The sequence below is a fragment of the Chaetura pelagica genome, unplaced genomic scaffold (assembly GCF_000747805.2).
Source record: "Chaetura pelagica isolate M959 unplaced genomic scaffold, ChaPel_1.0 scaffold39, whole genome shotgun sequence".
NCBI lineage: Eukaryota > Metazoa > Chordata > Aves > Apodiformes > Apodidae > Chaetura > Chaetura pelagica.
In genome coordinates, this window is record NW_009954614.1 from 1788992 (window position 1) to 1800037 (window position 11046).

An 11046-nucleotide genomic window follows, 5' to 3' on the forward strand; every position below is an offset into this window, starting at 1 on the left:
GAAAGAGTGGAGATGAAGATGACCTGATGGCAGAACAGGGACTTGCTGTGAAGACAAATGTCTTGGCTTGCACTGACTGGCAGGCTTGAGAGAGCAGCCAAGGGCTGAATGATGTGCAGAACCTGGAGAGGACCTTTGCTCCTTGTAGAAGATGCTGAAGTGTTTTGGTAGGTTAGTGAGAAATGAAACAGGCTGTACCTCTTCTGCAGATAAACAGAAGATGTTTTTTCTCTCAAGTTGGCAGCTAGTGGCACCCTTTCAACAGCATTCATACTGCTTGAAAGATGAGTTTAAAAAGTGGAAAAATCACTTTGATTCCACATGGTAGTTCCTTCTTTTTTACTAGTAGATTATTTCTTCTCCCACGAGAGTCTCTATTTCTGTTAATAGATGTCTTGCTTAGGATTGATGATATAAGTGTCTTGGGAAAATTCCCTAGTCTCCATCAACTGGCCATCTAAGTGATACCCCTGGGTTCTGGGGCCAGCTTGCTGCTCTGATGTGGGAATGGGGACAGGATTCCAATGTTAGACATGAGGCAGCTGTGTGTGGGGGACCACAGATGTCCTTATCTACAGGGAAGTTACATGCACAGTGTCCAAAAATTCAAGTAGGATTTACTGTACAGGTAAACTGGTCTAAAATATCTGGACTCAGGTAGAGAAAAGGAGGGATTGACAGAGTGAGACCAAAGCAGATGAGAAAGTCTTTGAAAGTCTACCAGTGTGTTTCTTCTCCCTGCAGGGCAGTGAAGCTTCAGCTCAATAGAATTGCCAAGCTGATGTAGCAAATATTGAATAGACACCAAGGAAGATGCAAGAGTGTTGAGGTCCAGTCAGTCTGTTGAATACCATTCAGCAGTGGGTACCTGCTGGGCAGCCTCAGGCGTCTGCTGTCTTGTGCTCCAGCAGGCTAAGGATGGCAAGTCTCCAGTCCCTGTGGTTCTCATGATAAAAATACGGCCGAGAGCTTCAAATCTGGAGGTTGGTGCGTCTCTTCAGTGTGTGCCTCCCAGTGACTGCCCTGCCTTAAGCTGTGAGAGGTGGTGCCTGCAGTATAACAACGGTGTTCACTGGAAGGGGGCAAGAGGGTGTTAAAATAGAGAGAGGTTAGTGGCAGGAGTCTGGAGTCTGCTTTGCAGAAGTGTTACGAAATGCTGAGACTTCTCCCTCTCCTCGTCCCTCCCGGAGACAGGTCACACAGACAAATCATCCGACCTGGCCTTGCTGCTGGCACGGCTGGCCTTGCTGAGCCGGCGCTTCTCATTGAAGTAGCTCTCGGGGAAGGCGGGTGCTGCACATTCATTGGCCACCTCTGGGCTCTCCACGTAGCTGGACTTAAGGAAGGGCCCTTCCCCAGCAGCATCCTCCTGGCCGTGAACCCTCTCAGTGGCAAAATTGGCGGTGTTCTGCTGGGAGGCCATCTTGTTGCTGAAGGGGCTAATGAATTTCCCATTGGGACTTGACAAGCACTGGTTAAAATCTGGTGGAGGAGTGTACATCTGGGCCCTTTCTGCTTGTGGGGCAGACTCCAGTCTGCCAGAGGCTGTGTTGGGGCTGGGTTTGTAAGAGCGGGAGCACCTCTCTTTGGCTTTCTTCCAGCCCAAGTGGTACAGCTCAGCCAGACTGAGGAAGAGGGAGAGCACTGCCACAGCCAGCATGAAGACAATGAACACGTTCTTCTCCGTGGGACGGGAAACGTAGCAGTTGACAGGGTGGGGGCAAGGTGCCCGCTGGCAGATATACAGGGTCTCCAGGAAGATCCCGTACAAGACGTACTGCCCCACGATGAAGGCCACTTCCATGGCAGTGCGAATCAAAAGGCTGCCCCTAAGAATGATTTTGCCTCCTGATTCATCCCAGCAAGACAGCTCGGCCTTCTCTGCCGCAGGGCACTTCTGCTGGTAGTATGTGTCACCGTTGTTCTTCATCTCCTGGGCCTCTGCTTCTGCCTCCTTCATCTTCCGCTTCTCCTCCATGCGCACCGTGTGCATCGCGTGGCCCATGTACACCAGGGAGGGGGTGGAGACAAAGATGATCTGGAGGACCCAAAACCGGACGTGGGAGATGGGGAAGGCCTTGTCGTAGCAGACGTTCTCACAGCCAGGCTGCTGGGTGTCACACATGAAGTCAGACTGCTCATCCCCCCAGGAGGACTCGGCTGCTGTACCCAGCACCAGCATCCGGAAGATGAAGAGCACAGTCAACCAGACTTTCCCCACCACTGTGGAGTGCTTGTGGACCTCCTCCAGGAACTCTCCCAGGAAACTCCAGTCCCCCATTTCTGCTCAGCAGAAGGGGCGAGAAGTCTTGAAGGGAGAATTGAATGCAGCCCCTGTGGGAGAAAAGAGAAGAGAGTGGTTATAAGAAGGGTTAGAAAACGTCCAAGTGGAAATGCATGGAGTGAAATGATTTGTTTTGTTTCAGAGGAAATGTTTTAATTTGACTTGAAATGAGTGAGGTCTGATGTGCTGAAAACTTTGTTTCACATATACTGAAAGCAATGTGGTTTTGTTTTTTTGTGGTTTTGTTTTGTGTTTTGTTTGTTTGGTTTTTAAATTATTATTTTATTCAGCTTCTGAAACAAAAAGCAATCTTTTTTTGCAAAACCCAACTATAACCTGTTAAATTGTCCGCCAAACTTTGAGGGTGAGCCAGATTTATTCTTGGTTCAGAAAGTCCCTTCACTGCAATCTGTATCTTACACCCTCTGTGGACTGTGCAGTTAAAGCAGCATTCATCTGCCTGCAAACTGCACTCTGGGGAATCCTTAATGGGCTGATCCCCAGAGACATGAGACTGGAGTCTACAGCTTGGTTGGAGCAGTGCCTTGGCACTTCAATGTGTCACCTTTGTGTAATACCTGCACTGGTACCTGGAATGTGAAGTTCTCACAGCTCTGGGTTTCATTTCTGAGCTCAATGCCACCACGAAACTAAATGCAGAGTAAACCTTCCTGTTGTCCATCTGCCCCTTGCCCATAGAGTGTTATTAGTTGCAAGTGTTTAATTTACAAACTGCAGAAGTTTTGGGGAGTGTTAAGACTTTGATGAGCTTTGCCAGACCTGTAAACCTAATTTGCTGCCATTCTATTGCACCTCTCTGGGAGGGAACTGTGGCAAAATCTAAAAGGTGGATCTTGCTCTCTCCTCTTTTATTAAGCTCTGAGACAAAATTCGGTTCAAATGACAGAAACAAAGGAAAAAGTCTCCTTTGAAATGCATCCCAAGGACCAGCAGCTCCTGGGAACTGCTCTTTGGTAGGTTATCTGATGAGAGGAAGGGTTTGGTGGGCCAGTAGTAAGATTGTAATGCAAGGATGTAGGAGAGCCTGCTTCAGTGTTGTTTCTGACTCTGACAAGTCTGTTTCTGGCCAAGTTACTTAACCCCCTGGATAAAAAAGAGATGGATGGGTTTAATCCATCTTTTTGTGGGGCTTTTTGAGAGTGCTTGAGTAATCATTTGATCCAGTTATACTCACCATGCTCATCTTCCCAGGGCACTGCAAAACTGGCCCTTGTGCATGAGTTAAGGGCTATGTGCTATAAAGTCTGTAGTGTTGCCTTGGAGATAACATTCTCCCATGGTCACTCTTTTTGACAATACCATTTTAATAAATAAATAAACTTAACCATAATCAAATATTCAAAGTGCTAGGCTAGGTAAATCCCAGAGCCATAGTGACCAAAAGTGTTGACTCTCCTTCTTTATTGTCCTTTGTCTTGCTTTAAGAGCCAATTTTTTTAAATTTTTTTTTTACTGTACAGAGAACCTCTGTGGAGAGTAGACACTGTTAAATGCTGAGAATTTACTGCAGCAATATTGTGTAGATTTTCTGTGAGCAAAAGCTGGACGACAGAGAGAGATGCTTGTTGAGGGAACAATATCCCCTCCTCTGGTTATGTGTGTGATGCAATTTAATGCAGCAGTGCATGTGATGATTCATGCCATTGTTTGCTTATGTGCAGGGTCCCTCTGAAAGGATGGATGGGACAAAAATCAGAAGTTGAATCCTTAAACTCCTCATGCTGCTGAGGGCTGCCCTGCAGAGAAGTAAGGATTGCCCAGGTAAGGAGATGGGAAGTGAGCACTTGCTGCCTGACCACCAGTCAGAAGCTGTGTGAGGGGAAGCAAAGGGTGGGCTTTGACTCTTCCCTGCTTGGGCAGGCATGCTGCAGTCGTGCTGGTGTAGATCCTGGTGGGTGCTCAGAGTAGGCTGAAGCTTTCATTTGCTGCCAGCCCAGAATTGTAAGAGCAGTAGCAGAAAATCACCTAGTCTTTCTGACTCCTCTTTGTCTTTTGGTGAAAAACTGGCAAATCTGTGGGTCTGTCTCATTTTCTGAAATGGCTTTGGTTCAGTTACTGAATGTTGAAGAAGTTAGCATATGGCTTCATTCTGTGGGCACCAGGGGATTACATATGAGCAGATATATCAGTGATGGGAAATATTTACAGACAGGTGCATTGAAATCAGGATTTTTTTTAATTTTATTTTTTTTTTTCCCCCAGAGTGCAGGTAAGGCAACCAGCAACCTGCAGTTAATTATACAGTTGCATCTAAGATGATATGGTATAGCACAATGGTACGTATGGAACATTCCTTCCGAGAGAGCATGAAGAAAGGTGTGTGTCCTCATTTTCCAGGTGAGTTTGTGTTGTTTGCAGGTGCTCTCTTGCTCCTGCAGTTTCTATTTGATAGGTTTTTCTTGATTCACCTTGCTTGTTGAGGTAAAACTGAACACAATTCTCCCTGGCTGTGCCAAAGATGGGTTTTCCCTCCTGCCAGGTACATGTCCAGTCTTAGGCTTAGACCCTCTTCCCATGAGTTCTAGCATGTGCAGGTAGGTTGGGGTTTTACTACAGCTTGTTTTCTCCAGGGAAGGGACACCTAGACGTTTGCAAATTGTAAAAATCCATGTGTACAGACAAGACTGGCAAATGTAGGTGCAAGAGGAGTCCTAGAAATTAAAAATGTTAATGGATAAGAGAATAGCAGTAGTTTACCTACCACACACATACATACAATATTTTCTAAAGGACGTAAACCAGAAGGATCTAAGGCTGACAGCCATGAGGCTTAGGCTGTTAGGGCCATTTCCTCTGCCCTTCCCACTGGCTGCTCATCAGCACAGGCTGTTTAAAGGAGGGGCTTTCCAAAGGGTAAAATGCTTCCCAGTCATCCTACAGCCCCACAGAGAGCCAAGTGGCTGCTGCAAGGGGGTAGATGGCCACAGGAAAGGGCGAGTTGAATACTCAGAGGAGGGGTTTCCCTCCTTGCATGGTGTTTTGGCTTAGATGTTTTTCAGTTGTTAGTGAGCTGTTCTGGCAATGGCAGTTCCAAGGGCCTCCTAGAAGAGAAGAGCTCTCTGCTGCCAGCAAGCAAAGAAGGATTGTTGTCACCTCCTGACAACTGGCTATGCAGGACTGACTCTGCCTTTCTTCCTCAAGTCTTTACTATTCTTGGGAATTTTCCATATAGCTCCCTTTCCTCATTCCCAGACTACTGCTGACCTCATGTACTTTGGCCTCTCAGCGTGTGAGTATCCACAGCCTTTTATATTCCTAGTTTGGACTCAGTTGGACAAATCTTGTCTCAACCTGGTGTGACTCGGCAAAAAACACCTCTGGGTATCTCCGTGGGGTCTCAGCACCTGATAGCAGGCTGTCTTGACAGTGGAGTTGTGCCTATGCACGCAGGGTGGTGGGCTGTGCCACTGCCCAGCCGTGCCTTTGGCTGTCAGCTTTCTTCTGGACCAGCAGAGGAGCTGGGTGCTGGCGCGGGACCTTGGTGCCAGGAAACGCGCGTGTGACAAAGGCCAGTGCAGCCTGGCACACACCCAGAGACATGGCTGTCCTGGCTTCATCATCACCTGCAGTGCTATTAAAGCTGGAGAAAACCGAATATCACAATGCAGGCCAGGCATGGAGTCCATCCAGCTCCAGGCTGCCGTGTGACTGCCAAATTCCATGACAAAAATACCCCAGTGGGGATGCACCTGCCAGTGTGCAAGGCTGGCTCACCAGCCACCATCCTTTTTTTGCACTATGTTTCTCTGAGGGAGGGGGAATGTCCAGCACCCTTGGAGCAGTTTTGTCCATCCTCTTTGTGGTGCTGAGTGCTCTGAATGACAGGTGAGCATTTTGCATTGCTGCTGCTTGCTCTGGCGGGTGCTCTTGTTCTGGATGGACCACCTGAGGCTTTGGGGAACAGCTAGGAAATTCACACCAAAGAGGGCTGTTCCTCTTTGTTTACATGAATTAATTTCCCCTGGAATTCATATGAAGAAACTTTTCCCTTCTTTAGAAGACAGGCGAGACTATCAGCAGCGATATAAATAGCTGAGCTTGACACTTCATGCTAACTTTTCCCACAAGGAAGGTGACAGGAGGTTACCCTCTCTGCAGGATGTTTCTAAAATAAAGTGAAGAGCCTGATTATGAAACTGTTTCTGCTACCCCTTGCTGGGTTCACCTCTTCCCCTTGGCAGGTCCCAGGTGCACAGAGGGAGGCTTCAAGGAGGTCTCCTTTGTGTGGGGAAGCGTGATTTCCAGGGAGGGGGAAAGTAATGATGTGAAAGCCATTGTATTTTTGTCAATCTGCATGTGTGATTTGCTCAACTAGATAAAAATGTGTGTATCTGATAGTTAATGAGATGTCCCAATGACCTGGAAGGCTGGGGCCCAAGATCTCAACACAGACACAGGGCTGTGAGTGGAAGCCATGCAGCAAATCCATCTCCTCTGAGTTCCCACTCCCAAATGGGGAGGCAGCCATCTCCTTTAGGTATTGGGCACATTAGAAGTGACAGCCCCATGCAGTGGGTCATCCAGACCACCTGTGGCATGGTCAGTGCTTAAGGAATTGCTTGTGGCCTTGCTTCCTCATAGCTGGTCCAGGCACGGTATGGCAGGGGGGGCACAAGAGGTAGCTACTGTGGGAGTACAAGGGCAGAGATCTTTTCCCCTGTGTTGACAACTGTCAGGCTGTGGCCAGACCCGAGTGGTCCCTGCACCGCAAAACTTGATGGTCTCACATATAGACACTCAGGAAAGACACTTTCAGCTCTGCCCTGGAGGCTTGTTAACACTGCTTTGCTATATAGCTGTACATTTCACCTAAGGATCTCTAGCCCCGTTAGCAGTCCCACAAAGTGCAGATGGAGTCATCTTTGTCTTGCAGATGGTGATCACTTGGGTACAGAAAGGGCAAACTGCTTGTTCAAGGTCACTGTGTTAGTGGCAGTCTGAGGATAGAACTCAGGGGTTGAGACTTGCAAATTTGTGCCCTTTTTTCTGTGTAGCACTGTCTCTTAAGCTTGGTGATAGTGACACAACATCACTTCAACAGCACAAGAACATCTGCTTCTACAGACCACAGCCCTTCTCTCCTGTGCCCCAGGACAATACTGTCTTGTTGACCTGAAAGAAATCCCTCCTGTGTTACCCTTCTAAAGCAGGTACACCTGGCAGAACCAGAGGTTCTCTTTCTCTCTTTTAGTGCTTCTCTAAGAATTGAACATCTTGTCATTGCTAGCAGAGCCTGCAGCCATGGTCAATGCCCAAAAGGAAGAAGCAGCCTTTTCAGCTTACATACACAGTGCTCCTTTGTTGCTCAAAGCACTTTGGAAGCACATGGCTTGCAACAGTACAAGATGAACAAGGTTAGAAAATGCACTGTTCAGCTGTGAGTGCCATGCTTTGAATTCCAGAGGCTTTTCACAGCTTTGGGACACAGATGAATGCTACAGCCCACCTCAGCAGGTATCTTTTTGTTCACTGACATTGGTTCCTTCATGCATGTATACAGTAGACAACCAATGGCCTATTAGGCATTTTTGTCAAAGTTCCATTCCTCTGGTTTCATGCATGTAGCACGTGCTTACCGTAAGGTTCTGCGTGGAACAGGCAAGTTCTGTAGCCAAATTTGTAACTCTGATCTGCACACAGATCTCAACTAAATAGGTTTGTACTAATTTATGCTTTACAAAAAAATAAAATAAAATAAAATCAGACACGATTGTATAGGTTCCTTTCTAGTTCCTTGGGTCCAAAGTACTGTGCTGGATCAGTGACAGAGAGAGTGATTTTGACCCCAGTGCTCAAATCTCATGGGAGTACCAGAGCTCTGTGTTAACAGCTTCCATCCTAGAAGACAGACATCTAATGTTTCTCATCTCTCTGCTCTGCTCCTTCTGAGCACAGTGCAATTTTTGGAAGGGTCATAGTGGCATCCAGACCACAGACCCTGCTTGCAGTTACAGACAGCTTGTTATTCCTTGATGAGGTGTGCTTTCCCCCTCCTCTCCAAATGTGGAAAATCTCAGAGTTCACAAAAAAGAGAGTGGGCGAGAAGATAAGGGAGTTGAATGACCTGTCACCTCCTGAACACACACACAACCCTGACGCACACAGTGACACAGACAGAGGGAAATCACTCAGCACTTCCAAGTGTGTACATCAGGGATGTGTTACACACACAGATGACAGTATTATGTAGAATATTTTCATCTGAAGTAATGGTGGAAGCTGCAGACTTCTAGTTAGCTGAATTTTTATTTAATATTTTATCTAATGCTATTTTCCCCCTCCCTTGGCCAGGGTAAAATTGTGCTTTCATACATCCAAATATTAGGGCAAAGCTCTGCCTGATGTACATGTAGGAGACCAACAACAGAGGAGACCTCGAACTTGGATGACTAAAGCTGAGGAATGAATTTGTGCAACTGCCTTTGAAAAGCCCACATCAAATAGTTACATGATCCAGGCGTTCACTTAGCATGCAGGGAGCACCTTCATTTAATTCTCTTGGGATTCTTTCTCTTTGCCTCAGAGAAACGTGGGTCCTTAGAAAACCTAAATAATGTGACAAAACTGGACTTGGGTTAAGCTGAATGAAGGCTCACATGTGCTTTTTGCTAGAAAAAAAAAGCCTATCAGTTCTTTCCCTGTAAATGCTGCACAGAGGCCAATGGATATTACTCAGCTTACTCCTTAACTAACAGGATGAAGAGCATCCTGTTCAGGATTACAGAGGTTGGTGCTCTTTCCAGTTTCTTTATCTTTGCAGGGAGAAGCTAACCTAAATGAATTTGCAGATGATGCTTAATACGGCAGTGCTATGCACAGGAGAGGGACAGCCAAGCAGGGCAGAAACATGCTGAGAAGTTCGGGGGCTGCTGTAGTGAAGCTGTTTCTGAGCTCTGCTGAGAGAAGCTCATCCTAAGCACTGCTTAGTCAGTGGGGAGACATGGCAGTGATGGCAGGCGTCACATTGGGCCCAGTATAGCAGCAAAAAAACCTGCCCACATCATTTGAGGCTGGTTCATGGACTACATGAGATGTGACTTGTTACAGTGTTGAAATGAAATAGACTGGAGAGGTAGTAGGAGAGCAGGAGAGGGTTCTCATTCAGAGCTTTTCCCTCCTCTCCCCCCAGTGTCTCCATGCCTATCACTTCCCCATTGCTCTCCTACAGCCAAGCTCCCCCTGCAGAGCCTTGCCTCAGCTTTTTGGCAGTTTTGATCACTTAACACTACAGCACCCAGATTGCTAATGCTTTCAGCTTCAGAAAGGGGAAGTTTTCAGTGACTGTCTACTTCCCACTTAGTACTACCTTGTCAAAGATCATTTCATTTTTCTTTCAAAAAATCTGTAGGATTCTCTTCACACTCCAGCCTCTCTGCTATATCCTTGCCTAAAGTATTTAATTTCACATTCAGGGTGAAGTCTGGCTTTAACTCGTGAGTGGATTATTTTATAATTCAGAGTATGTACACATATATATGCACCACCACTCCCCCACCCCCACTTAAAAACAACTATTATTAAATTTGAAAAACCCAGCAATAGAGTTAGAAAATGCTAGAGTTTCTGTTCCCAGTAATCTTAATTCAATCTCTTTGTGCCTGTGCCTCATAGCTAGGAGTCCTTAACCACATCCTCACATTGTCACCTCATTCTTTGCACAGGATGCCTGCCTTGTTCTGTGCCAGCCTGGCTGGGCTTCTTGAACAGCAGCTATTCAATGTTTTGTTTTCTCCTCATTGTTTAGTGGGTGGCCTGTGCCTCATTTACTGTACATGATTCAAGTCTAGTTCTAAAGAGAGAATTATTTGTTTTCTCATGGGTTTTCCTATGGCTTTCATCACAACAGTATCTGATTCCTTCACAATTATTAATTTACTTATTTTCATTATGGCCCAGAAGTGAGGAGATGGTATCGGATCAACCTGACAATTGAGGAACTAAGGCAAGTGAGAGATTAAGATAAAAAATGTTCATTAATTTTGGAAGCTGTTTCGTGGTGTTATTAGTCAGGATTTTCTTTCAGTGCACTTAGCACTATATAATGTATGTTCAAAGCAGAGCTCTGTCAGGTTAATGCTGGAGTGGGAGAGCTTATCACTTCTACCCGTTGGGCAGCAGCTACGAGTCAAATATCTAGAAGATGAGAAGCAAAACTGAGGGGGCATTTGTGAAGAAATGTGCTTAAGTGATTTGGCCCATCATGACAGAGGAAATTGGAGCAAGAAGCAAGAATTAACACCAGTCCTCTTGGATAGCTTTATCTGATTTTAAACTGGAGATAGTTTTTCTCACATCCCAGTGTTCCCTCAGTTCTTCACTAGACACCTGAATGCAGCCGAAGACCCTGGATCTCTGCAGCAGCCGCCCTCACTGCACTGCTTCACCTCCTGAGTGACCCTGTGCCCCAGTCAAGGCATCCGTCAGCTTTTCTGCTTCTAAGGCAGAGGACTTTCATAAGGAAATTCTCAACCATTCTCAAGGCATGTCAGTAATGACAAAGATCATGAAGAAAGGCAGAAATGTAAGTGTAAACCCCTTAGTTCTTCTGTTAAAAACCACTGACTCCTCCTTAAAGATACACTAGGGAGATGTAGAAGTGTGCACCTCTATGCTCATTTCTTCCTTTGTGGCTTGAATATTTCTTTGTTTCTGGAAAAAGCTCATATGCTAGAATACTGCTCACAGATATCTTTCTGTTGCCTATCAATAGCCATAAAATTAAACACCAGCCATACCACCCC

General features: G+C 46.2%; 1 protein-coding gene across 2 annotated transcripts in view; it reads right to left on the reverse strand.

Annotated features, from left to right (window-relative positions):
• Positions 1–1195: 1195 nt before the first annotated feature.
• The window catches only part of GJA5 (gap junction protein, alpha 5, 40kDa), a 17782-nt gene continuing 7931 nt past the window's right edge, over positions 1196–11046 (reverse strand). For both annotated transcript variants that reach the window (XM_010005490.1, XM_010005489.1), the window contains exon 2: positions 1196–2334. In XM_010005490.1, coding sequence (XP_010003792.1) covers positions 1196–2281 — 1086 coding nt within the window. In that variant the 5' untranslated portion in view covers positions 2282–2334. The remainder of the gene's footprint in view (positions 2335–11046) is intronic.